Below are 27,816 nucleotides of genomic sequence, written 5' to 3' on the forward strand. Positions count from 1 at the left end.
TCTAAGAAGTAGCCCCTCTTGGCTCGCCGTGCCAGGCGCCTGATGCACATTTGCACCTTGCATATGATTTGAACATTGATGGAATGAAAATGTTTCCTCTTAACAAAAGCAGATTCATCCTGTCATGGCGCCTTTATAGCAAAACTGTGTGCTCTCGCTGCAAAATACGCTGTAATGTTGGAATGTACCTGGACGACATTTGGATGATTGCGTTCCACACAGCTGATGGCTCGACGCAAGGTTGACTGGCACACGCCTGACCGATCAGCCAGCTCAGGCAGGAATGCCTCTGATGCCAGGAAGCCCAGCGTGGTAGACCTGTGTGGACACAGACAACCCCTGGCTCCTCGCTGTATTGTGCTCTGGGCCGACCGCAGTTCTGTGCGCAACCCCAGTATGAGTGGCCTTGGTAATTGAAATTGGATTCAGAGCCAATTAACCTCATTTGGAAGTAAATCTTTGTGTTCTCTGAACACATGCTCATGTCGGATTGCACCATATGCAAGGTCCTCTAACAACGCTAACACAGCCGTTGTTAGTGCCATTTTACATATCACTTTGCATGCGCTTTTATATTCATCCATATAATGGCAAACACGTGGGTGGAAGCCTGTTGGATAAGTTCCTCCCGTTTGACATGTACAGCAAATATTGGAATTCAAACTGGGAAATTTCAGATTAGTTTCATGAAGAGGATTTAAAAAAAAAAAAAACCCAAAATATTTTACTGCACAACACATGACTTGAAATCTTATATTAATAGTTGTCTTGAGGTCAAGCATCAAAGCTTTATCTCTGTTATCAAGTTTCAGTGTGCTGATAAGTTATCCCTCCATCAACTCTGACTTTGACTTTTTGGACAGTAGTGCATTGTTGTTGAATATGAACCATGTTTTTATTCCAGGATCTCATGGGGTTCACCTGCCTGCATCTGTCAGCTAAGCTGGGTCATTTTGATATAGTCCAACACCTGCTCTCCAAGGCCTCCAAGTACATCAACTGTCAGGTAAACGCACACATACAATTTCATTAACTGATAGGTAACATGCCATTGTAAAGCAGCATCTATGTAATTATAGGCCAGTGTGAAATCTGTGGAGACTCCACGGGATAAAACGTACAGGAATGAAAGCACAAAGTTTAAGCAATGCACTTGAAATATACACAGAGAAAATTAAAAACATAAGTTAATGTGCCAAAGAATTCATGCTGCTCAGAGCCAAGAGAGTCTTGGCTGTGCTTCTGTTGATGAATGTGGGAAATGTCGTTATTCCTGGGAAGATTGGACAGCAGAGTAAATCGCAGCAAGACTGTCTTAGTCCTGCAGGCGAGCTGAGGAAGTCATCCCAAAATCAACTGTATCTTCTCTGTCCAGCGTGTGCACACGCAGTGGCTTCAAAAGTGCGTCATTCTTTTAGGCTGTGACAGATGACACTCTAGTATAATTTATGCTACACCCCAAAAAATGGTCATACCTGTGGTTAAGTAACTAAATACCGCCTCTTTGCACACGACATCTCACTTTGTGTTTATTGACCATGTACAGAGTAAAGTCAAGTTGAACATTCCCTACATGCACTTGTGCTATGCACTTTAGACTAGAGTCCGTTGATTGAGGAGATTAACGTCAACTCAGAACATGGCACCGTTTTGGTTCCAACTACGCTGAACTACTGAATGAACCTTTTATGTTATCAGCTTTTTTTTTTTTTTATAATTTAACCACATACAGCAACACATCCAGGTACAGGTGCTATCAAAATAAATTTAAAAACAGTTAAGCTAAATTTACATAAATTTACAATTTATGATGATTTTTATTTAATTAATTTAAAGCCTGATTGATGCATCTATTTCAATTTTCAATTTATTTTCATTTATATAGCCCAAATCGCAACAAAGTTGCTTCAAGGCACAAGTAGCAGGTCTGTAACTCCGTGTCATGCAATGATGTGCGTGACGGTTTTAAAGTTCTCCGTCTCTGGATTATGCTTTATTCTGGATGAATTTGACCCTCAACAAGCTTTTCTTTCTACAATCATCACTTCCAATTCAAAGGTAAGCTGTACAGTTTCATCTTTTTGAGACTCCGTGTTGTAAAGTTGCGGACTTTTCTGATCCATTTGTAATCAGCGTGCGCACTGTAAAAACTATTATAATATGACAAAGAAGTGAAGACAAAGTGTCAAATCTCAGCCTTCTGCTGTGTCTGATTTAACAGGTGCACGTCCAGGCTGCGGGTCCGAGTCTGAGGACGGTGTGAAAAAAATAAATGGTCGGGCTTTTAATCACAGAAATGACTCCGGCCCCACTTTCCTCAAATCGGCGAGTGTCAGAGGGCCGAACTCTAATTCAAGCTGTACTTTAATGCGAGCGAAAAATTTGTTATACAAAATCCATTATATACTGTGTTTATTACATGGAAAACAATACAAAAACTTTGGGACTTTTTTTTGTCTGATGACTGTGAATATCCAGTTGATATGATGGCTGTTAAGGTGAGTTTTACTGTACATGGGACTGAACAATAAATTTACCTCTCAAAACTTGGACAGTGATGTCAGCTTCCATTCCACATGGCTGACTTTATTTTCCTAAATTTTTCTTCTGCTCTGATTTGAAGGGAATCTGTACATCATGAACCCCTTGTTGTGTCTATTTGTGCATCCACATGCACAGCAACCCGGCATTTTCAGAGAATAAATAAATAAAATAGCTGGATTTATTTGCAGACAGATTAACAGCGAATGCTATTTTGGAACCAAGATGGCACCAGGAGTCACGTGACCACTTTTTGTTCGACTCATGTCGTTACTCTCTCAATCAAGGGACTCTAATTTAGACCATGCACTGTATAGATTGTCAGGAGAATACCTGTGTTCTCCTGAATGTGTCACAACGAAACCTCATTATTGTCACACCAGCAGAAAGGTGTATATCAATTAATTTTTCATTTCATTTATACAGCGCCAAATCACAACAACAAAGTTAAGGTCTAACCTTACCAGCCCCTGAGTAAGCACACAGGCAACAGTGGTAAGGAAAAACTCTCTCTGATGATGTTGAGGAAGAAACCTCAAGCAGACCAGACTCAGAAGGATGACCCAGTGCTTAGGGCACTCTAACAGTTTGCACGGTTTTTACAAAGTTTTTCCAAGCTGAAGAAACAGGAAACAGAAAAACCAGAGTAGCCAAAGAAAACCAAAGTACACTATTGAGATAGGCACGTAGTTATTGGTGCCACATCAGGGGCTCATCCAGCGCCCTGCGGTGCAGGGCCGCATCCATCCATCACATCATCAGTGGGCTGCAGCACAAGCTGTCCTCATGGTAGAGAGTTTGTGTGTGTGTGTGTGTGTGTGTGTGTGTGTGTGTGTGTGTGTGTGTGTGTGTGTGTGTGTGTGTGTGTGTGTGTGTGTGTGTGTGTGTGTGTGTGTGTGTGTGTGTATACAGTAGTATTCAGAATAATACTAGTGCTATGTGACTAAAAAGATTAATCCAGGTTTTGAGTATACGAGTATACGTATTTCTTATTGTTACATGGGAAACAAGGTACCAGTCGATTCAGTAGATTCTCACAAATCCAACAAGACCAAGCATTCATGATATGCACACTCTTAAGGCTATGAAATTGAGCTATTAGTAAAAAAAAAAAAAAAAAAAAAAAAGTAGAAAAGGGGGTGTTCACAATAATAGTAGCATCTGCTGTTGATGCTACAAACTCAAAACTATTATGTTCAAACTGCTTTTTTTAGCAATCCTTTGAATCACTAAACTAGTATTTAGTTGTACAACCCCTGGCAAAAATTATGGAATCACCGGCCTCGGAGGATGTTCATTCAGTTGTTTAATTTTGTAGGAAAAAAGCAGATCACAGACATGACGCAAAACTAAAGTCATTTCAAATGGCAACTTTCTGGCTTTAAGAAACACTATAAGAAATCAAGAAAAAAATATTATGGCAGTCAGTAACGGTTACTTTTTTAGACCAAGCAGAGGAAAAAATATGGAATCACTCAATTCTGAGGAAAAAAATTATGGAATCACCCTGTAAATTTTCATCCTCAAAACTAACACCTGCATCATATCAGATCTGCTCGTTGACATTGACCCTGTGCCATGACATTGACCCTACGTGTCTTCTTGCAAGGAATGCTTTCGCAGTTTTTGCTCTATGGCAAGATGCATTATCATCTTGAAAAATGATTTCATCATCCCCAAACATCCTTTCAATTGTCCAAAATATCAATGTAAACTTGTGCATTTATTGATGATATAATGACAGCCATCTCCCCAGTGCCTTTACCTGACATGCAGCCCCATATCATCAATGACTGTGGAAATTTACATGTTCTCTTCAGGCAGTCATCTTTATAAATCTCATTGGAATGGCACCAAACAAAAGTTCCAGCATCATCACCTTGCCCAATGCAGATTCGAGATTCATCACTGAATATGACTTTCATCCAGTCATCCAAAGTCCACGATTGCTTTTCCTTAGCCCATTGTAACCTTGTTTTTTTCTGTTTAGGTGTTAATGATGGCTTTCGTTTAGCTTTTCTGTATGTAAATCCCATTTCCATTAGGCGGTTTCTTACAGTTCGGTCACAGACTTTGACTCCAGTTTCCTCCCATTCGTTCCTCATTTGTTTTGTTGTGCATTTTTCGATTTTTGAGACATATTGCTTTAAGTTTTCTGTCTTGACGCTTTGATGTCTTCCTTGGTCTACCAGTATGTTTGCCTTTAACAACCTTCTCATGTTGTTTGTATTTGGTCCAGAGTTTAGACACAGCTGACTGTGAACAACCAACATCTTTTGCAGCATTGCATGATGATTTACTCTCTTTTAAGAGTTTGATAATCCTTTCCTTTGTTTCAATTGACATATCTCGTGTTGGAGCCATGATTCATGTCAGTCCACTTGGTGCAACAGCTCTGCAAGGTGTGTTCACTCCTTTTTAGATGCAGACTAACGATCTGATATGATGCAGGTGTTAGTTTTGGGGATGAAAATTTACAGGGTGATTCCATAATTTTTTTCCTCAGAATTCAGTGATTCCATATTTTTTTTCCTCTGCTTGGTCTAAAAAGTAACCATTACTGACTGCCACAATCTTTTTTTCTTGATTTCTTACAGTGTTTCTTAAAGCCAGAAAGTTGCCATTTGAAATGACTTTAGTTTTGTGTCATGTCTGTGATCTGCTTTTTTTCTACAAAATTAAACAACTGAATGAACATCCTCCGAGGCCGGTGATTCCATAATTTTTGCCAGGGGTTGTATAACCACAGTTTTTCATGATTTCATCACATCTGCAAGGCATTAATTTTGTTGGTTTGGAACCAAGATTTTGCTAGTTTACTAGTGTGCTTGGGGTCATTGTCTTGTTGAAACACCCATTTCAAGGGCATGTCCTCTTCAGTAATAGGCAACATGACTTCTTCAAGTATTCTGACATCCATGATACCTGGTATGCGATACATAGGCCCAACACCATAGTAGGAGAAACATGTCCATATCATGATGCTTGCACCACCATGCTTCACTGTCTTCACTGTGAATTGTGGCTTGAATTCAGAGTTTGGGGGTCGTCTCACAGACTGTCTACGGCCCTTGGACCCAAAAAGAACAATTTTGCTCTCATCAGTCCACAAAATATTCCTCCATTTCTCTTTAGGCCAGTTGATGTGTTCTTTGGCAAATTGTAACCTCTTCTGCACATGTCTTTTATTTAACAGAGGGACTTTGCGGGGGATTCTTGCAACTAAATTAGCTTCACACAGGCGTCTTCTAACTGTCACAGCACTTACAGGTAACTCCAGACTGTCTTTGATCATCCTGGAGCTCATCAATGGGTGAGCCTTTGCCATTCTGGTTATTCTTCTATCCATTTTGATGGTTGATTTCCATTTTCTTCCACGCGTCTGTTTTTTTTTTCTATTCATTTTAAAGCTTTGGAGATCATTGTAGATGAACAGCCTATAATTTTTTGCACCTGCGTATAAGTTTTCCCCTCTCCAATCAACTTTTTAATGAAACTACGCTGTTCTTCTGAACAATGTCTTGAACGTCCCATTGTCCTCAGGCTTTCAAAGAGAAAAGTATGTTCAACAGGTGCTGTCTTCATCCTTAAATAGGGGACACCTGATTCAAACCTGTTTTGTTCCACAAAATTGACAAACTCACTGACTGAATGCCACACTACTATTATTGTGAACACCCCCTTTTCTACTTTTTTTACTAATAGCCCAATTTCATAGCCTTAAGAATGTACATATCATGAATGCTTGGTCTTGCTGGATTTGTGAGACTCTACTGCAGTGATTCTCAACCGGGGTGCCTCGGCACCCTAGGGTGCCGTGATCGATCGTCAGGGGTGCCGTGGGTATTTTTCATATTCGCGATTACCGTGAATTATTTATTTTATCCACAAAGCATAAAACGACTCAGAATCTGACGTCAAATGTGCTGCAGCCTCGCTCTCGTCTTAAGACGGGACAATAACAAGGAGGCTGACGGCCGATTAAAACAGTGCCGTCTTCTTCAAAAGCCGTCTAAAATGCGGAGCTGTCTGTGTCTGTGTGCGCGCGCGGAGTTAACAGGCTGCAGACTGCGAGGGAGGGGGTGGGTGAGGGAGATTCCTGAATGCAGGCGCGACACGTTCAGTGCGCAGCGAGCGCGGAGCAGAGAGAGGATTTTAACCCGAGTGAACATTAACAAAACGGAAACGTGAATCTGCCTTTACTTCTCTCTGAACTTTCTCTAAAGGTGTGATTCTGCCGTTACCGTCCTGTTCACACCATGTGCGCGTCGTATGCTGAATTTATGAGATCATGAGATGAAATAAACGGTCAAATATCTTTAAAAACATATTTAAAAATAAGAATATATGAATGAACTGAGCCACAAAAAAAAACAATGTTGAGACGCACAGATCACAAAAAGCAGGTGAGAACTCTGAACTTTAACAGCTGTTATTTTCCAAAGGTATTTATTTGTTCAATCTTGAGCTTAATGCAGTGTTTAAGCACAAAACGTGACTGAGGAGAAACAATTTCAGAAATGCAACAGAAACAACCACAAATCAGAAAAAGTTGGGACTGTATGTAAAATGAAGATAAAAATAAAAATGTTGCACCATTCCCAGTTTCTCCACTCACAGAAGCCAAATGTTCTTCCAGAGTTGTGTAATTATACTACAATAGTAGAATATAAAGAAGGGGAAAAAAGAAAAAAAAATAGACAATATATTCGTCAATCGCAATTATTTGTCTGACAATTATCGTCTCCACAAATTCCTAATCATGACAGCCCTACTTGAGATCAGAGCGCAAAATGCTTGAGGATTTTCGAAATGCGGTGTTTTCTGTATCGATTTTCTATTGCAATAATTGGGTTTTGCACAAAACCAGAGGTAATAGCATTATAATATTATTTTGGTTGGTGGTGTGCCGCAGGATTTTGTAAATATAAAATGGGCGCCGCGGCTCAAAAAAGGTTGAAAATCACTGCTCCACTGAATCTACTGATACCTTGTTTCCCATGTAACAATAAGAAATATACTCAAAACCTGGATTAATCTTTTTAGTCACATAGCACTACTATTATTCTGAACACTACTGTATATTAGATTTTTTATTTTTAATAAATTTCCAAAAGAAACACAAAAGTTTTTTCATGTCGTTATTATGGGTTGCTGTGAGCAGAATTTTCAGGGAAAAATTGAATTTCTTATGTTTTGGAATAACAAAAATGTAGAAAACATTAAGTGCTGCGAGTCCTTATGGATACACCACTCTTGAAGTTATTCTTGAGTCTTGAAATTTTTGGGAGGCACACCAAGCACTCGGTGGGAAAAATATTAAAAACAAAAATAAACCACAATGGCTCTGGGCAATTTTTTCACTGAGTCAGCAATTTTTTTTTTTTTTTTAAGAGCAGTCCGCTAAATCAATTCATAAACCAATAAAGCCTATAACTATGGCTTAAAACAGATTTATTCAAAAGAATGAAGAACAGAGACTTGTTATATAAAAACCCTGAATGGCCAGAAAAATATGGACATTCAATTCAATATTAGAGAAGAGGTGAAATTCTGTTTTTACCTGCATTAATGGTAAATGTGCACTAGGTGGAGATACTGCTCCATTTCAACAACCTTGAGTTCAGCCTGCTGTGGGACATGACAATGAACCTGTTGCTAAACTGCTGCTATACTAATACATAATACAGGGTGGTTGTTGCTTCTTTTTAATGCAGATTAATCCGAAAAATTACTACTAATCAAAGTCATACAGTATTTTCAATAAATACAGCAACCACAAAAGTAGACACTTTCAATATCAAAGTACTTTAAAATGATACCTCACATTCACCCATTCATACACACCCATGCCAGGGTGCTGACATGCTTGGTGTTCAGCTGCACACCAGGAGCAATTTGTGGATTAAGGACCCCGCCGAAGGGACATTAGTAATTTTCCAGGCAGATGGGCTTTGTCTGTTGTCTTTGGTCTCTGTCTTTATTTTGTCTTTTTGAGATAAATCCTGTTATCTGTTTTTGTCATTTCACAAACATTCGAGTAATTAAAAAAGACCACAGAGAGACCACAGTTTTCCTTGTCATTCCGGAGTCCTTCTGTTTGATCAGTGAATCCAAGTGTTGATTTGGCATGTTTTATACAGCATGATGGACTTGAGCCAACTCCAGAAGTACAATGAGAGTGAGACACGGGTGGGCCCAGACCTGTTGAGACCTTTTCAAATAAAATAAATATTTGGTTTGCTATGATGTCAAACTGCTGTATTTAAGGGTTGTCTTTCCAGGATAAGGGTGGATGGACTCCAATCACTTGGGCCATTGAGTACAAGCACAAAGAGCTGGTACGCCTGCTGCTGGCCCGAGGTGCTGATGTCAACATGAGAGACAAGGTCAGTGCAAATGAGCTGCTGTCGCTGTTTATACACTTCATACAGGGTCTAGCATCATGAGGTTTACTAATTCTTGATACCCAACTGTCGAAGTTTTTGACGAAAAAAAAAGATACCTAATCGGAGCCTGAAATGTAGTGTAATTGGTGGTGAAAGTAGTATTGTAGAACACTGTGAGCAATTGGTAAAGTTTTAAACATGTTTAAAAAAAATTGTGATGTCGGGATAAATTGTGGGAGGAAAAAAAACTTTAATTTCAAATTTAATTGGTGCAGGTTGGGAGTAATCTTGTGTAATGGTAGGTGGAAGTGGACAGTCCGGCACAAAATACCGTAATTGGGACCTGCTGTTCTGTGAGCAAAACCCTCCTAATGATCCTGCTCCTCAATATGAAAAACAGTCGTATAATGGGAATTGTACAATATTACAACTTTTATTGATCAATCATTGGGAAAGAAAAAAAAATGTAAACAGTTACATGCCAACTAAAATTAGATTTGTCTGTGTGTGTCTCTCTGTGTTCCAGTCTCGCTCACTCCCCCCCAGCATGAATCAGACATTCTCTCACACGTACACGCATATATAGTCCACACTTTTTTCCTCCACTTTCTCGGGACACACTTTCCTACTGACTGTTGCATCTAGATGGCGACATACAAAATCCTGCAGGAGTCCACCTGTTATGGGGCAATAGAGAAGAATGTGAGAATAAAGAAATTCCTGCTCATTCATTGCTATGATTGTATTTTGTGCATGTGTTTGGACCCAGAAGTCAGATTCAGTGGCAGTGTGATGTTGCCACTGATCATGCGGATAGCTTGTGCTGATATATATATTTGAAAGCTTCATTTATTGTATTAATTTTTGAATAATAGATTTGATATCTTGGTATGTAACATCTGATCTTATCTTGCTCAGGAAGAGAATGTGTGCCTGCATTGGGCAGCACTGGCGGGTTGTGCTGACATTGCTCAGGTTCTTCTGGATGCCCGATGTGATCTCAGTGCTGTCAACATTCACGGAGACTCGTCGCTTCATGTGGCTGCAAGAGAAAATCACCTGGAGTGTGTAATGTGAGTGCAAAGACTACAAACACAATGTAAAAGGACTGCATTTTATTTATTTTTATTTTTTTACAGTGACGTTGTGATGATATGGTTAGTTTCTTGGACTTCTATTTCATTGCAGACAGTATGATCCCAAGATATTTCATGTTTTGGTAAATGGACTGCATTTATATAGCGCTTTTCCATCAGCATCCATCTGCTTTACAGTTATGCCTCACATTCACCCCGATGTCAGGGTGCTGCCATACAAGGCGCTCACTACACACCGGGAGCAATCGGGGATTAAAGACCTTGGCCAGGGGCCCTTAGTGACTTTCCAGTCAGGCGGGGATTTGAACCCATGATCTTCTGGACTCAAGCCCAACACCTTAACCACTAGTCCATCACCTCCCCTGTGTGTCTACAATTAACACACACATTAACATTAACATTAACACAATTAACACACACATTAACTTGTGTGTGTTAATTGTACTGTTGTTTGTTGGAATGTGCCAGATATATGATGTGTAATGTTTTTAGACCTGCCAGCTACTACAGTTTTTTTCTTATCCATTGCACATTTATTACTCCTGCTACACTGTTACACACAAGAGATTTGGATTCTTTCAGGATGTGTGTGATGCATGCTTTTATTTGGACCTCGTTAACACACCAACTCTTCATTGTTCTGCATCAGCTTTGATGTGTGAAGTTAAAATCAAGATGTAATGGCATCAATAACAAAATAACCACAGGGCTGAAGATGGAACGTCCACCTGCACAGTTCAACAACACAAACGTGACTTACTCTGGTCTCCCTTTGCTGATATTTGGCACCAAATTGACAGAGTTTGGTGCAAAACCCCCAATGTGGGCCTGAAATGGTGTGTAATAGGTTATAACAGGTGGTAAAAGCAGGGTTGTAGGTCATTTTGAGCTATAGGGAAAGTTTTAAATGTATTTAAAAACATGTGATGCGCGGACAGATTGTGATGCAAAACAGTCAGTAGTTGGATGTGATTGTGCAGATATGTGATACTGTCTAGCAAAAATCACGGTATGCGAACAATGCGAGGGCAGGTCGAGTGTGGATGCAGTATGGTACAGAACCAAGTGGATGGATTGTGATTGGCACATGTCAGGCAGCATACATTCTGATCCTCACCTATGGTCATGACACCCTCTCTACTTTTAAGATTAGGCTTAAAACTTTCCTTTTTGCTAAAGCTTGTAGTTAGGGCTGGATCAGGTGACCCTGAACCATCCCTTAGTTATGCTGCTATAGACGTAGACTGCTGGGGGGTTCCCATGATGCACTGTTTCTTTCTCTTTTTGCTCTGTATGCACCACTCTGCATTTAATCATTAGTGATCGATCTCTGCTCCCCTCCACAGCATGTCTTTTTCCTGGTTCTCTCCCTCAGCCCCAACCAGTCCCAGCAGAAGACTGCCCCTCCCTGAGCCTGGTTCTGCTGGAGGTTTCTTCCTGTTAAAAGGGAGTTTTTCCTTCCCACTGTAGCCAAGTGCTTGCTCACAGGGGGTCGTTTTGACCGTTGGGGTTTTACATAATTATTGTATGGCCTTGCCTTACAATATAAAGCGCCTTGGGGCAACTGTTTGTTGTGATTTGGCGCTATACAAAAAAAAAATTGATTGATTGATTGATTGATATTATAAAATTCTGGACCACCACTTTATCTTTTGCTCTGCTTCACTCCATGGACTGGTGCAGGACGGCACACACCATGCATCTTAGTTTATTTTCACAGATGGCTTTGTTATTATTTTGTCAGTGCTTCTTGAAATAAATTATTTCTGCCCTAATTTGCATTTGGCTCCTCAGTTATTTTGATGCGAGGCTACAGTGTAATCTAAAATTAAAATACAGTGCAGATTATGTTTATGAAGATGGTGGTGGTTGATTTCATTGCAGTGGTTTATCAATGAACAGAATGGGCAGTGAGCGCAGCAGTCACAGAGTCTGTGTGTGTGTCTGAAATCTTAACCCGTGAGGCATTTTTGAGTAAAAGTTGGTAAAATCACTTTTTAAGAGAATTTGTGTATGCTGTTTCTGATTAAATATGTTACCAAGCCAAATATGTACTTATGATCGGTAGACAAGTGATAGTGAAATTACTGATACCATCATACATGCTTGTGAAACTGAAGCATGCCTGAAGCACAATCCTTTTAACAAATTAAACATCAGGCAAACATTCAACTTGTAAGCAGAAGTCATCTACAACCCCTGGCAAAAATTATGGAATCACCAACCTCAGAGGATGTTCATTCACTTGTTTAATTTTGTAGAAAAAAAGCAGATCACAGACATGACATAAAACTAAAGTCATTTCAAATGGCAACTTTCTGGCTTTAACAAACACTATAAGAAATCAGGAAAAAAAATTGTGGCAGTCAGTAACTGTTACTTTTTTAGACTAAGCAGAGAGAAAAAATATGGAATCACTCAATTCTGAGGAAAAAATTATGGAATCATGAAAAACAGCTCCCCCTCTGGCTGCCACCTTATCGTGGTGGGGGAGTTTGCGTACCTGGATGATCCTAGGAGCTATGTTGTTGGGGGCTTTGTGCTCCCTGTAGGGTCTCCCAAGGCAAACAGGCCCTAGGTGACGCGTCAGACTAAGGGCAGCTCAGAACTTCCATGACCAGTGAAAGATAAAGGACCGAGACATCGCCCGGTATGGCGGAGCCGGGGTCCCACCCTGGAGCCAGGCCAGGGGTTGGGGCTCGTGCGCAAGCGCCTGGTGGTCGGGCCTTAGCCCATGGGGCCCAGCCGGGCTCAGCCCGAAGGAGCAACGTGGGCCTGCCCTCCTGTGGGTTCACCACCTGCAGAGGGGGCCATGGGGGTCGGGTGCAGAGAGGATTGGGTGGCGGTCGAGGGCGGGTGGCCTGGCGGCCCGGTCCATGCTCACAGCCCCTGGCTGTTGGGACGTGGAATGTCACCTCGCTGGGGGGGCAAGGAGCCTGAGCTTTTGCGGGATGTTGAGAGATACCGACTAGAGATAGTCGGGCTCACCTCCACGCACAGCATGGGCTCTGGTACCCAACTCCTGGAGAGGGGCTGGACGCTTCATTTTTCTGGTGTTGCCCACGGGGAGAGGCGGAGAGCTGGGGTTGCATTGCTTATTGCTCCCCAGCTCAGTCGCCATGTGTTGGAGTTCACTCCGGTGAACGAGAGGGTCGCGTCCCTACGCCTTCGGGTTGGGGACAGGTCTCTCACCGTTGTCTCGGCCTACGGGCCGAGCAGCAGTGCAGAGTACCCGACCTTCCTGGAGTCCCTGGGAGGGGTACTAGATAGCGCTCCGACTGGGGACTCCATTGTTCTCCTGGGGGATTTCAACGCCCACGTGGGCGGCGACAGTGAGACCTGGAGGGGGGTGATTGGGAAGCATGGCCTCCCCGATCTGAACCCGAGTGGTGTTCAGTTGTTGGACTTCTGTGCTAGTCACAGTTTGTCCATCACGAACACCATGTTCGAGCACAAGGGTGTCCATAAGTGCACGTGGCACCAGGACACCCTGAGCCGAAGGTCGATGATCGACTTTGTAGTCGTATCATCTGACCTTTGGCCACGTGTCTCGGACACTCGAGTAAAGAGAGGGGCAGAGCTGTCGACTGATCACCACCTGGTGGTGAGTTGGATCCGCTGGGAGGGGAGGAAGCCGGTCAGACCTGGCAGGCCCAAACGTATCATGAGGGTCTGCTGGGAACGACTGGCAGAACCCTCTGTCAGGGAGGTCTTCAACTCCCACCTCCGGGAGAGCTTCTCCCAGATCCCGGGGGAGGTTGGAGACATGGAGTCCGAGTGGACCATGTTCTCCACCTCCATTGCTGATGCGGCCACTCGTAGCTGTGGTCGCAAGGTCTCTGGTGCCTGTCGCAGCGTCAATCCCCGAACCCGGTGGTGGACACCAGAAGTAAGGGATGCGTCAAGCTGAAGAAGGAGTCCTACTTATCTTTGTTGGTAGGTGGGACCCCAGAGGCAGCTGACAGGTACCGGCAGGCCAAGCGTGCCGCAGCCCGTGCGGTCGCAGAGGCAAAACTCGGGTCTGGGTGGAGTTCGGGGAGGCTATGGAGGAGGACTATCGGTTGGCCTCGAAGAGATTCTGGCAAACCGTCCGACGCCTCAGGAGGCAGAAGCAGCTCTCCACCGGCTCTGTTTACAGTGCGGGTGGGGAGCTGTTGACTCTGACTGGGGATGTTGTTGTGTGGTGGAAGGAGTACTTCGAGGATCTCCTCAATCCCATCGTCACGTCTTCCGAAGAGGAGGCAGAGACTGGTGACCCAGAGGCGGACTCATCCATTACCCAGGCAGAAGTCACCGAGGTGGTTGGAAAGCTCCTCTGTGGCAAGGCTCCTGGGGTGGATGATATCCGTCCTGAGTACCTTAAGTCTCTGGATGTTGTGGGACTGTCTTGGCTGACACACCTCTGCAACATCGCGTGGCGATCAGGGACAGTGCCTCTGGATTGGCAGACCGGGGTGGTGGTCCCTCTGTTTAAGAAGGGGGACCGGAGGGTGTGTTCCAACTATAGGGGGATCACACTCCTCAGCCTCCCCGGTAAGGTCTATTCCAGAGTACTGGAGAGGAGAATTCGACCCCTCGGGGCACCCTGTGGGGAGTGCTCCGGGAGTACGGGGTCCGGGGTCCTTTGCTAAGGGCTATCCGGTCCCTGTACGACCGCAGCAGGAGCTTGGTTCGCATTGCCGGTAGTAAGTCAAACCTGTTTCCAGTGCACGTTGGCCTCCGCCAGGGCTGCCCTTTGTCACCGGTTCTGTTCATTATTTTTATGGACAGAATTTCTAGGCGCAGCCAGGGTGTAGAAGGGGTCTGGTTTGGGAACAACAGAATCTTGTCTCTGCTGTTTGCGGACGATGTGGTTCTGTTGGCTTCGTCAAATCAGGACCTTCAGCGTGCAATGGGGCGGTTTGCAGCCGAGTGTGAGGCATCCGGGATGAAAATCAGCACCTCCAAATCCGAGGCCATGGTTCTCGACTGGAAAAAGATGATTTGCCCTCTTCAGGTCGGTGGAGTGTCCTTGCCTCAAGTGGAGGAGTTTAAGTATCTCGGGGTCTTGTTCACGAGTGAGGGACGGATGGAGCGTGAAATCGATAGACGGATCGGTGCAGCGTCTGCAGTGATGCGGTCACTGTATCGGACCGTCGTGGTGAAGAGAGAGCTGAGTAGGGGGGCAGAGCTCTCAATTTACCGATTGATCTACATTCTGATCCTCACCTATGGTCATGAGATTTGGCTCATGACTGAAAGAACGAGATCGCGGGTACAAGTGGCCGAGATGAGTTTCCTCCGCAGGGTGGCTGGGCGCTCCCTTAGAGATAGGGTGAGGAGCTCGGTCACTCGGGAGTCGAGCCGCTGCTCCTCCACGTCGAAAGGAGTCAGTTGAGGTGGCTCAGGCATCTTTTCCGGATGCCCCCTGGACGCCTCGCTGGAGAGGTGTTCTGGGCACGTCCCATTGGGAGGAGGCCCCGGGGAAGACCCAGGACACGCTGGAAGGATTACATCTCTCGGCTGGCTTGGGAACGCCTTGGGGTTCCCCCGGAGGAGTTGGGGGAGGTGTGTGTGGATCGGGAGGTCTGGGCGGCTTTGCTTGAGCTGCTGCCCCCGCGACCCGACTCCGGATAAAGCGGAAGAAAATGGATGGATAGATGAAAAACAAAATAACGCTCCAACACATTACTAGTATTTTGTTGCACTACCTCTGGCTTTTATAACAGCTTGCAGTCTCTGAGGCATGGACTTAATGAGTGACAAACAGTACTCTTCATCAATCTGGCTCCAACTTTCTCTGATTGCTGTTGCCAGATCAGCTTTGCAGGTTGGAGCCTTGTCATGGACCATTTTCTTCAACTTCCACCAAAGATTTTCAAATAGATTAAGATCCGGACTATTTGCAGGCCATGACATTGACCCTATGTGTCTTTTTGCAAGGAATGTTTTCACAGTTTTTGCTCTATGGCAAGATGCATTATCATCTTGAAAAATGATTTCATCATCCCCAAACAATCTTTCAATTGATGGGATAAGAAAAGTGTCCAAAATATCAACGTAAACTTGTGCATTTATTGATGATGTAATGACCATCTCCCCAGTGCCTTTACCTGACATGCAGCCCCATATCATCAATGACTGTGGAAATTTACATGTTCTCTTCAGGCAGTCATCTTTATAAATCTCATTGGAACGGCACCAAACAAAAGTTCCAGCATCATCACCTTGCCCAATGCAGATTCGAGATTCATCACTGAATATGACTTTCAACCAGTCATCCACAGTCCACGATTGCTTTTCCTTAGCCCATTGTAACCTTGTTTTTTTCTGTTTAGGTGTTAATGATGGCTTTCGTTTAGCTTTTCTGTATGTAAATCCCATTTCCTTTAGGCGGTTTCTTACAGTTCGGTCACAGACGTTGACTCCAGTTTCCTCCCATTCGTTCCTCATTTGTTTTGTTGTGCATTTTCGATTTTTGAGACATATTGCTTTAAGTTTTCTGTCTTGACGCTTTGATGTCTTCCTCGGTCTACCAGTATGTTTGCCTTTAACAACCTTCCCATGTTGTTTGTATTTGGTCCAGAGTTTAGACACAGCTGACTGTGAACAACCAACATCTTTTGCAACATTGCGTGATGATTTACCCTCTTTTAAGAGTTTGAAAATCCTCTCTTTTGTTTCAAATGACATCTCTCGTGTTGGAGCCATGATTCATGTCAGTCCACTTGGTGCAACAGCTCTCCAAGGTGTGATCACTCCTTTTTAGATGCAGACTAACGAGCAGATCTGATTTGATGCAGGTGTTAGTTTTGGGGATGAAAATTTACAGGGTGATTCCTTAATTTATTCCTCAGAATTGAGTGATTCCATATATTTTTTTTTCCCTCTGCTTGGTCTAAAAAAGTAACCATTAGTGACTGCCACATTTTTTTTTTCTTGATTTCTTATAGTGTTTCTTAAAGCCAGAAAGTTGCCATTTGAAATGACTTTAGTTTTGTGTCATGTCTGATCTGCTTTTTTTTTCTACAAAATTAAACAACTGAATGAACATCCTCCGAGGCCGGTGATTCCATAATTATTGCCAGGGGTTGTATATATCACACAGAGCACTTATCTTTCACTTACCATCAGTTCTCATTAGATGGGCACGTTCATACAACGTGAGTGCCCATATTGCTGCCAACACTAGAGATATGTTTAATCTCAGACTGGATGATCAAATCATCCACAGTGAATTGACCAAAGCCAGAAAACAGCAAGACAACACAGATGAATCTGCCATTTTGGATGTATTGAAACATGGTGTTTTCAGTAATGATGCACAATCCACAGTTCTCCAGAGTGTTACCATAAAAGATTTGGCTACAACTGATATCCAGCATCACTGTTGAATGCTGAATCAAATGGCAAAGACCTCCTTGCCAATTTTCTTGACACAAGATTCTGAAAACATGGCAGCACTGGACATGTGAAACTGTATGAACCCCTGAAGAAAAACAAACCAATTACCTTTGCTTCATTGTATGACGTCAGAAAGGTGTCCAAGGGAAGTGAAAAAGTATTAAAGGCTGACAGAAGTGTACTTCAGTACCTGATAATGGCATATGAAGCTGGAAGACCTGTAAATCTTCCCAGTGTTTTACAGCATGAGCTCATGCCAGTTCTGCTCTCTCTGACACAGTTAGATGGATCTCTGCAAACTGGAGATAAATCTCTGTTGCAGGAAGTTCTCACTATAGACATTGCCCCTGTCCATTAAGTGTTTAACCACATGACCAATCATGTCTCATTATTGATGACAATGCATTGATGCAAGCAGTTGGTAAGCCTCGTGGAGGTGCGACATTTAGAGATTTAGCTGACACATTCATTGAGGCTGTACATCTAGCTGGCAGGCAATACAGTGGAACTAATGTGCTTTTTGACAGATACTCAATACAGTCCCTCAAAGGAGGCACTAGAGAAAAAAGGTCAAAAGGCAGTAGACCCGTCTGATGTGTCATTGAAAGCAGGAATGTACCTCTGCCAAGTAGCTGGGTAAGTTTTGTGGCCATGTCTGAAAACAAAACGGATCTTATTTGTTTTGTGTCAGACCAGCTAGTAAGGACTGCACCACCTGATAAAACAATTGTTGTAGTTAGCGGCTTTCTAAATGAAGCGGATGTGAAGTGCACAAATCCAAGACAGGATGACAGCGATCTTAAGGCGTTCCATGAGGAAGCTGACATGAGGATTATTGTTCATGCTGTTGAATGCCATGCTGATTGTATGGTTATATGGGCCCGTGATACAGATGTCCTGGTTTTGCCCCTTGGTCACTTTGCAAACTTCAACTGCAGGTCCATGTGGATGAAGGCTGGAACATCAAAGAAACAAAAGTTCATTCCAGATCATACAATTTAACAACACCTCCCAAAACCACTTGTTGATGCCCTCATCCCCTTTCATGCGTTAACAGGGTCTGATACCATTTCATTCTTGGCAGGACATTCCAAGAAAACCAAATGTAAAGTTTTAGAGCAACATTACAACTTAGGTATTGAATCTTTAACTATCGAGGTAGAGGATGCAGCTAAAAACTTCGTTTGCAAAATATGTGGTCTTTCTGATGTGGCAAAGGCCGACAGTGCAAGGGTTATATTGTTCAAAAAAGGTCTTGCTGCTGAAGCTCTTCCTCCAACAAGCAGTGAACTCCATTATCATATACAACAGTCACATTACCAAGCAAAGCTGTGGAGACAAGCAAATGTTCTTAAGCCTCGCCTACCTGAGCTACAGGATGAAGCCCTGGCCCCAGAGCTTATGTCACTCTCTCCAGTTCCAAAAGCTTGCTTTGAAGTTCTATTCTGTGCTTGCAAATTAGGATGTCAGTCACTGAGATACAAATGCAGAAAAACAAAGTTGCCTTGCACAGAGGCATGTAACTGTAATATTGCTGAGGTGGAATGTTTAAACAAACCAGATAAATAATTCTTATATCAATCAGGGTACTTCTGCATCATACATGTTTTGTCAGTAGAATGGTCTTGTGATGAAATGATGAAATCCACATCTGGACAGTTACACAGGTTGATCAGAGATAAATCTACATTTGTTGTGTATGTTTGTCATCTCAATGCTTCCTTAGTGCAAGAATAGTTTCAGAAAACATGATTAGTAGTTCTGTATCATGTATGATGTAGCTCAGTATTTCTTCCATCATGGTTGACAATTCAGTCTTTATTCAAATCCCATGGTTCTTCATGATGGAAGTGCTGGTCAGTTGATGACTGCCATCAAATTTATAGCTAAGAACTTACCAAATAGGTTTGAATTGCCACGGAGGCCATGCATAAGTAACAAAGCATCCACAGACAAATGTTACACATAAATATATACTTAAGTGATGGTTCTGCAGCAATATGTTCAAAATAAACTTACAGTCATTGATTTACTGGCTTTCCACAAACATAAACATCCTTTTTTTTTTTTTTTTTTTTTTTTTTTTTCTTTTTTGTGTGCTTACATTTTTTTATATTTAGCAGACCTGAATTAGGTTAATTGGACATGTTACCAACTTTTACTCAAAAATGCTTTCAAAAATTTTTAAACCGCTTTTATGGATTTTGCGTCCAGTATAGAAGACCATTTTCAAATGTTAACAGACACATTTTAGCTTTTTGGAAGTCTTGTTATAATGGTGAATGTTGGCGCGCACAGTACCGTTGTGTGCCTGCCCAGAATATCTGGTGTCATGGGGCTGCGTTCAGTATCGTTTGTAGTTTGCACTAACCCCCTGTATAATAATATGACATACAACTTTAAACTGCTGTTGTAAAGAATTGGACCCAATTTCCCCATTTTTGGAATCAGGAAGGCAGTTGGAGGGGGGGCTGCTTTATTTTGGATCAGGTGTGTGGTTGTTTATTGGCCTGTTTCTTCATTTAATTTTTTTTTTAATAGCCTTTTAAGAAAGGCTTCAAAATTTGTGTTTCCTCTTCAGTGAGAAAGAGTGTGAACTGATAGTAGGTCATGCTTGAAATAATTTATATGAAGGACTTTGATTTGGCTGTTTGGGGCATGAGCTCTCTGCTCGTGCACCTTTTCTAAATTAGACCATTGTTACTCCCCAGCCCCGAATCCTGTGTCTGCACAGAACAACATGAAACCTGTTTAGTGTTACGCTTACAGTGAAATCTTGGTAAACCAGACAGTTTACACAAAGATCTTATCCCACTCCTTGCATCAATGTCCTTTCCAGGTTGTTTCTGTCTCGAGGAGCAGATAGTAATCAGCAGAACAATGAGGGAGAAACTCCTCTGGACTGCTCTGTTAATGGCTCTAAGGTCTGGACAATACTGAACACCAACAAGAAGCTGACTAACGTCTGGAGAGGTAGAGATAGTCACGGAGAGCGACTACTCAGCAGGTACAGTATGTGTGTGTGAGTTCATTTTGTTATCTTTGTACTGGTGTAGTGACCTTTCATTTTATTTATTGTTATAAAAACAGTGAAAGAGCAGTGTCTTTCAAATCTATATTGTAACACTTGAATAAATAACTTAATAAATAGCAATAAATGGAAATTAAAAATACAATCATAAAGGCCACATCAGATATTGTTGCAGTGTGCAAGTGGTGCAAGAAGACAAGAGTGTAATCCCATTTCATAATTGTTTATGTCGAAGGAGGGAACTGGGGTGGGGCATTGGGGAGTTATTAAGTCTTATGTCTTGTGGAAAAAGTCTGTTGGCCATTCTGGTCATTCTTGCTCTGATGGATCTGAAACTTTAACACAAAATTAATAGTTGATCACTCAATAACAAAATGCAGAATCTTGTTAAATTCATCCCTATTAAGTTTATGCAGCTATGAATCATAAGTTACCTCACTGTACTACATGAGTAAAGTCTAGACCAGTAGTTCTCAAACCTGGTCCTCAAGTCCCACCTAACCTACACATTTTCCATCTCTCCCTGCTTTGCCACAGGCTGATTAATTAATTTAGGTTAGTACTTGATCGTCTGCATACTTGAATGAGCTAATTAGCAGAGAGGGACAGATGAAAAAAATGTGTTGGTTAGATGGGACTTGAGGACAAGTATGAGAACCACTGATTACCTGCCCAATGAGCAGACCCACTGGTGAACATTGTAAGGAAAAACTCATTCAGTGGTTATGATTTTACACACACACAACAAAAAACCTCAAGCTGACCACATTTAGTGGGGTGATCATCTGCTATGGCCATTCTAACAACAGAGCAAAAGGAACAACACAAGATTCACAAAAGTGTTTCATCTATAGATCATTTTTCATAATGGTGAGGTAATTGAATAGACTGCAACAAGGTGTAGATTAGATAGACACAAGTCCTATATAGGCCATGGGGCAGATGACGTTGGTGCTTATCTCCAGATTCTCTAAGTAGCGTAAAGGAAATAAGAGACTACGACTCCCCCCTGGATGGGGCACCAGTACAACACCGGTTACTTCCTTAGCCATAGCTGGTCCCTATGTAAAGCTGGGTGGACTGGAACAATGCAGATGAAGTGTCTTGTCCAAGGACACAAATGGGTAGTATGAGTGGGATTCAAACCCAAGTCTACACATTGGTAGGTCAGCTCCATATCCACTGAGGTACCTGTGCTACCTGGGATCCTAAGCTATGTGGTTTAGATTAGGGTCACAGTGAAATAGGGTAATTGCAGAACAGGTAACTCAGTGGAATCAGGGATGGCTACCAACTCTTTCTTGGACAAGACACTTTATCTGCGTTGTCCCAGTCCACCCACCTTTAAATAGGTTCCTGCTTTGGTTGATGAAGTAACCTGCGTCAGACTGGGATCCCATTTAGGAGACATTAAAGACTCTCAACCGCTTTACATATCAAATCCGGTGATGAGCACCAACACCAAAGGGCCTCAGGACTGATGTAGAACTTACTTCTCCAGTGAAATAGATTGTGTAAGTGAGTCAGTGATTGTATCAATGCCAAGTCCTTCATTGAGGTACGTTTTCCACAATTCACCTCGAAGAAAATGTTTAGTTTAAGTATATCGGGGTCTTGTTCACGAGTGAGGGACGGATGGAGCGTGAGATCAATAGACGGATCGGTGCAGCATCTGCAGTGATGCGGTCGCTGTATTGGACCGTCGTGGTGAACGGAGAGCTGAGTAGGGGGGCAGAGCTCTCGATTTACAGATCGATCTACGTTCCGATTCTCACCTATGGTCATGAGATTTGGCTCATGACCGAAAGAACGAGATCGTGAGTACAAGCGGCCGAGATGAGTTTCCTCCGCAGGGTGGCTGGGCGCTCCCTTAGAGATAGGGTGAGGAGCTCGGTCACTCGAGAGGAGCTCGGAGTCAAGCCGCTGCTCCTCCACGTCGAAAGGAGTCAGTTGAGGTGGCTCGGGCATCTTTTCCGGATGCTCCCTGGACGCCTCGCTGGAGAGGTGTTCTGGGCACGTCCCATTGGGAGGAGGCCCCGGGGAAGACCCAGGACACGCTGGAGGGACTACATCTCTCGGCTGGCTTGGGAACACCTTGGGGTTCCCCCAGAGGAGCTGGAGGAGGTGTGTGTGGATCGGGAGGTCTGGGCGGCTTTGCTTGAGCTGCTGCCCCCGCGACCTGACTCCGGATAAAGCGGAAGAAAATGGATGGATGGATGGATGGAAAATGGACCTCTGAGCTCTTCCCAAGATGCCCCGCCCTCCAGCAAAATGTGTTGCACGTGATATCCAGGAGTTCACCCCACGCCTACATGAAATCCTAAGTCATTCATCCTTTGTCATTTGTCATTTGAAGTGCCCATTTCAGGTCTACAAAGTTCCTCCACTCTGAGAGTGTGTGTGTGTGTGTGTGTGTGTGTGTGTGTATGTGTATTTATTATTATTATTATTTTATTTTATTTTTTTTTTCTTACACGCTGTAAGAGACCATCTACAAACGATGTAGTTTTTATCTAAAAATATGTATCAAGTAATCACACTTGACCATATTTTATTTACTAAAGCCCTTGGTGAAATTCCCTTGTACCTGCATTAAATGTCCACCACGTTGAGTTGTGGGACACAATGAACCTGTTGCTGATAGTGGTAGATAAATACTCAGCTAATTTTCATTATTTTTAATATGCCTAAATTTTGGGCATTTATTTGTAGAGATGTGTAATTCTTCTAACAACCAATTGAAGTGAAATGAATAAAATGTTTATTTCTGTCTCTTAGGGATATCTCTCGGGGATACGAGGCAATTCCTATAGCTTGTGTCAACGGTGTTGACTGTGAGCCCTGCCCTCAGAACTTTAAATACATACCCGACAACTGTGTCACCTCCACACTGAACATAGACAAGGACATCACTCACTTACAGGTAAAATACGACAACTCGTTAAATATCTCTCTTCATTAGCTATTAATATGTGTTATTGCACACCACTGAATATTTCAGTCATGTTTATTCATTTTCCATACCTGCATACACTAATTAGGGGTCACGGGGGGGTATCCCAGCAGTCATAGGGTGTGAGGCAGGGTACACCCGGGACAGGACGCCAGTCTGTTGCAGGCCTACATATAGACCGACAAACACATTCACGCCGGCACACACTCCTGTGGCCAATTTAAAGTTTCCAATTCACACTGAAAAAAAGAACCATCTTTAATTGAATTATGTCAATTGGTAACATCTAAATGAATTAAGTTCTTTGAAATTAAGTTAATAAATTAGATTAACACGTGTTGATCTAGATAGCTAGACTTTATTTGATGTTTATACTCCCACTCAAGGTTTAGGTACATTGGAATTCTTGTGCAGAGCTCACGGGTAAAAGATATGAAGGTATAAAAGGTATAACAGTATAAAAAGGATACCCGGTGCGCCTGAAAAAAAATATTATGAAGTGTCAGGTTAATGGATATTGTGAACAGCAGTTATTGCATACTTGTATTCCAATAAAGTGGATATTGCACATGTAACTCAAACAGATATTACACCAGTGACTGTTATTTCAAAAGGAATAAAATAAAATATTGCACATTATTATCACTTACTGAGGCATTGCTGGGTGGTTAGCATAGATTTACATTTACGCTACCTGTCCATACCTGCCCACAGTAGCGGGCGGATATCCCACTTTATGTGCATAAACTGATGACGTCATAGCATGTGCAGCCCAAGAACTGTCCGCAGACGATAACATGAAAAGGCGAGAAGTGTGTGTTGGTCCCAATATGGATATTCCGGATGATTTTATCATGGATAGTACGACAATGAACAGCAGCCAAAGCAGCCAGCTTGATGAGGACGCCCTGGTGAATTTGGAGAGCAGCATGATACCAGCCAACACGACAAAAGTTAGTGAGCCAACTTTTTATGTACACGTTTGCTGGGTGTCGTGCATTTTGAAATTACATTAAATATTATTAATGTGATTCCACGTGTCGTGTATCTCAGTAAGTGATAATAATGCAAATAACATGCTGTTGTCATGTGGTATGCATTTTCTGACTCCCTCGTCTAACTCGGGCGAATATCTCTCATTTTGGGTGACTGAGCATGGACGTCGGGACTCTGAAAATACATACCGCCCTCCAGAAGCATGTTATTGTATTATTAGGTTATAGTTGAGTGATAAATATTGCCCAGTGGGTTTTGCTTGTGAACGGTCCAGTACTCTGAGTTCAGAGATGCCGTCAGTCTGACTGTGGCTGGAAAAAAACCTTTTTATGGAGTGGAGTTCGGTGTGTGATGATGCTGTCTGCTCTACTTTTCCTCAGGCTGTAAGCTGTGTGTTTGGGCCTGAGGAGAAAGTGAGCAGGGTGGTGGGGGCACCCGATAATGTGTTCTGCCCTCTTTTTGCATTGTTGTGTGAAAATTGAGTCCATTGATGGAAGTTCTGTCCTGATAATTTTTTCATCTGTTTTTGCGACTCTCTGGAGGGCCTTCCTCTCTGAGTGGTGAGAATACTCTCCACCAGGCCTGTGTAGGCTAGTGTGAGGGGATGGCAGTGCAGCCCGGCCTTCCTAAGCAGTCTGAAGTGCTCTGAGCTTTTTTCACAGTGGCTGCAGTGTTTGCCGACCAGTTCAGATCAGATGACACATGAAGGCCAAGGAACTTGTGGCTGTCCTCTCTCACCACTTCAGTGCCCCTGATGGTGAGGGGGTGCAGTTGAGGGGCTTTCTTCCTGAAGTCAGTGATGATTTCTGTTGTCTTTCCTACATTGAAGATGAGGTCATTTTCCTCTTGACCACCGCCCTGTACCCAGTCTCGTCCCCACCCTTGATGAGGCCTAGGACGGTCGTGTCGTCAGCCTATTTGATGATGACTGTGTTGTCCATGTTGGATACACAGTCGTGGGTGTATAGGGTGAAGAGTTTGAGGCTGAGGCAGCAGCCCTGAGGTGATCCAGTGCTGATTGTGAGCTGAGCGGAAACATTTCCTCCCATCCGTACAACTTCATGCAGATGGGAGGAAAGGTTTCCACGTGGGTCAGAGTCTCTACATCAGCCATAAACAGGATGGGATGAATCTTTGCTATGTTTCGAAGGTGGAAGAAAGCAGTGCTCATGACTTCTCTAATGTGTAGGTCAAAGGACAGCGTGGGATCAAAAATCACCCCAAGGTTACTCACTTTGTCAGTGTGATGTATGTCGCATGAGCCTAGGGTAAGCGTTAGATGTTGATGTCTCACTGGACCAAGGACCATCATTTTGGTCTTGTCCAAATTTAAAAGAAAGAAATTGCAAGACATCCAGTTGTTTACTCACACAAGGAAATCCTCTAGAGTCTTGATGTGTATGAGATTATCAGAACGTACAACTGAGTGTCATCAGTGTAACAATGAAAAGTAACCCCATAATTCCGCAGTATAAGCACAAGTAGAACAAGATGATCCACTGTACCAAACGTAGCACTAAGATCTAACAGCAACTGAACCGTAGTGGTGTCCGAATCCATTGCAAGCAGAAGATCATTTACCACTATGCAATGATACATTCTAAATGCAAACTGCAGTGGCTCAAAAAGGTTATTCTCAGTAAGGTGGTCCATGAGCTGCTAAGAAACTACCTTTTCAAAGATTTGTAACAAAATGATAGAGTTGATATCGGCCTATAATTTTTTAGTAGACTAGGGTCAAGGTTAGATTTCTTAAGCAATGTTTCAAATCACTGCAATTTTGAAACATTTAGGAAGAGATCCCGAGGTTAGTGACAGATTAATAATTTCCAATACGGTAGGCCCAAGAGTGGGCCACAGATCCTTAGACGGTTTGGTTGGTATAGGGTCAAAAAGACAGGTTGTGCATTTGATATAAGTTACAAGTTTCACCCAGTGAAATAATTCAGTGAATCTCGGTGATATATCAGTGATGGCACCCACATCAGTAACAGGGTGCAGTGGGACTAAGGTATGCTGGGATATGCTTAACCTAATGTCATCTATTTTCTTTTCGAAGTAATCAAAGAAATCTTGGGCTGTAGATGGAGAGCTACTTGCAGGTAGTTGTCCTTGAATTAGCGTTGCCACCGTGTCAAACAGGAACTTTGAATTATGGTTTTTGTTAATCAATCAGTTAATTTGTTAATTAATCAGAGTAATAGGTCCATTTTGTAGCCAATAGTGGATGCTTGTAGTCCAGAATAGCATCGCGCCACATGAGGAGCAATACTTCTCATTTTGAACTACGCCATTTTCGTTCTAGACTTGTGCTTGAAGCCAAAAGTGATCAATGAACCAAGGTGAGTGTGTTTTGGCGGCAGCAGCGGAGGGGGGAGAGTGCTTTTAATTTAGGTTGAGCAATCATGTCCATTGTGCTTGTAAGCACAGAGTTTAAGCTGTCCACCGGGCTGTCTACTGAATGATTGTGTTCCGAAAGTGACGCTAAGCTATCAGGCAGTCTGGCTCCGAGTTCATTTGTAGTTGGACAGTTGATGCGTCGCTGTGATAAGTGTCTCGTCCCAGTGGACAAGGCAAGGAGACTATAAACTTAATAAGTGAGTGATCTGAAACCACTGACGCAAGAGACGCAATGTCGGATGAGGACCAAGTATTTCCACTAATGTGTGTCGAACCCTGAATGCATTGCTGGAATCCTAATACATCTATAATGTCTAGGAATGCAGAGGGGGTCGGAAGACTCATTTATATGAATGTTGAAGTCACCGACAATCAGAATGTTATTGGCACGGGTTGCCAGATTAGAGATAAATTCACTAAATTCATCTAAGAATTCAGAATATGGGCCTGGGGGTCTATATACAGTGATGAACTAAAATGGTTGATTTTTAGTCTTCTGACCTGGGCTATAGATAGTATCCTGGGCAGAGCAAAGAGTCAAATGTTCAAATGAATTATATTTTAGAACCCCAAAAGGCAGTAAGCTAAACTCAGATTTATGAATTCAAGCAACACCTCCTCCTTGCTTTGTATTACAAGAGATGTGACTAAATATATACACAGGTCCAGCCAGGTTTCATATAAACCAATCATATCTAAGGGCCCCTTCACGCATAACATGATTGAAGCTGACGAGCACACGAAGGAGGAATTGCGTGCCATTCGTGAAAAATTGTAGCCGCCTATAACTCCTCGTACACCTGTCGCTATAACCATTCGCGCACACCAGCAGCCGAAAGACAGAGAGTGCCCTGTGAGTGCCCATTCAATTCTAACTCGGCAGGTGTCGGCCAAATTCCAGGTGTCACACATGAACATCCAATACCACTCACGGCGCACTTAGGAAATGTGGTGCCATTCACACAGTCAGCACAAAAACAGAGAGCAGGCGACTACTGTCGAGCTGGCTGTGAAATTTGTCTAAGT

At 42.9% G+C, this 27,816-nt stretch overlaps 1 protein-coding gene across 1 annotated transcript in view; it reads left to right on the forward strand.

Moving 5' to 3' along the window:
- LOC117511255 (histone-lysine N-methyltransferase EHMT1-like) overlaps nt 1-27,816 on the forward strand; it is a 78,349-nt gene that overhangs the window by 29,040 nt on the left and 21,493 nt on the right. Inside the window, exons 12-16 of the mRNA XM_034171263.1 lie at nt 905-1,006; nt 8,826-8,930; nt 9,849-10,003; nt 20,250-20,417; nt 23,220-23,364. Coding sequence (XP_034027154.1) covers nt 905-1,006; nt 8,826-8,930; nt 9,849-10,003; nt 20,250-20,417; nt 23,220-23,364 — 675 coding nt within the window. The remainder of the gene's footprint in view (nt 1-904; nt 1,007-8,825; nt 8,931-9,848; nt 10,004-20,249; nt 20,418-23,219; nt 23,365-27,816) is intronic.

The sequence above is a fragment of the Thalassophryne amazonica genome, chromosome 5 (assembly GCF_902500255.1).
Source record: "Thalassophryne amazonica chromosome 5, fThaAma1.1, whole genome shotgun sequence".
Classification (NCBI taxonomy): domain Eukaryota; kingdom Metazoa; phylum Chordata; class Actinopteri; order Batrachoidiformes; family Batrachoididae; genus Thalassophryne; species Thalassophryne amazonica.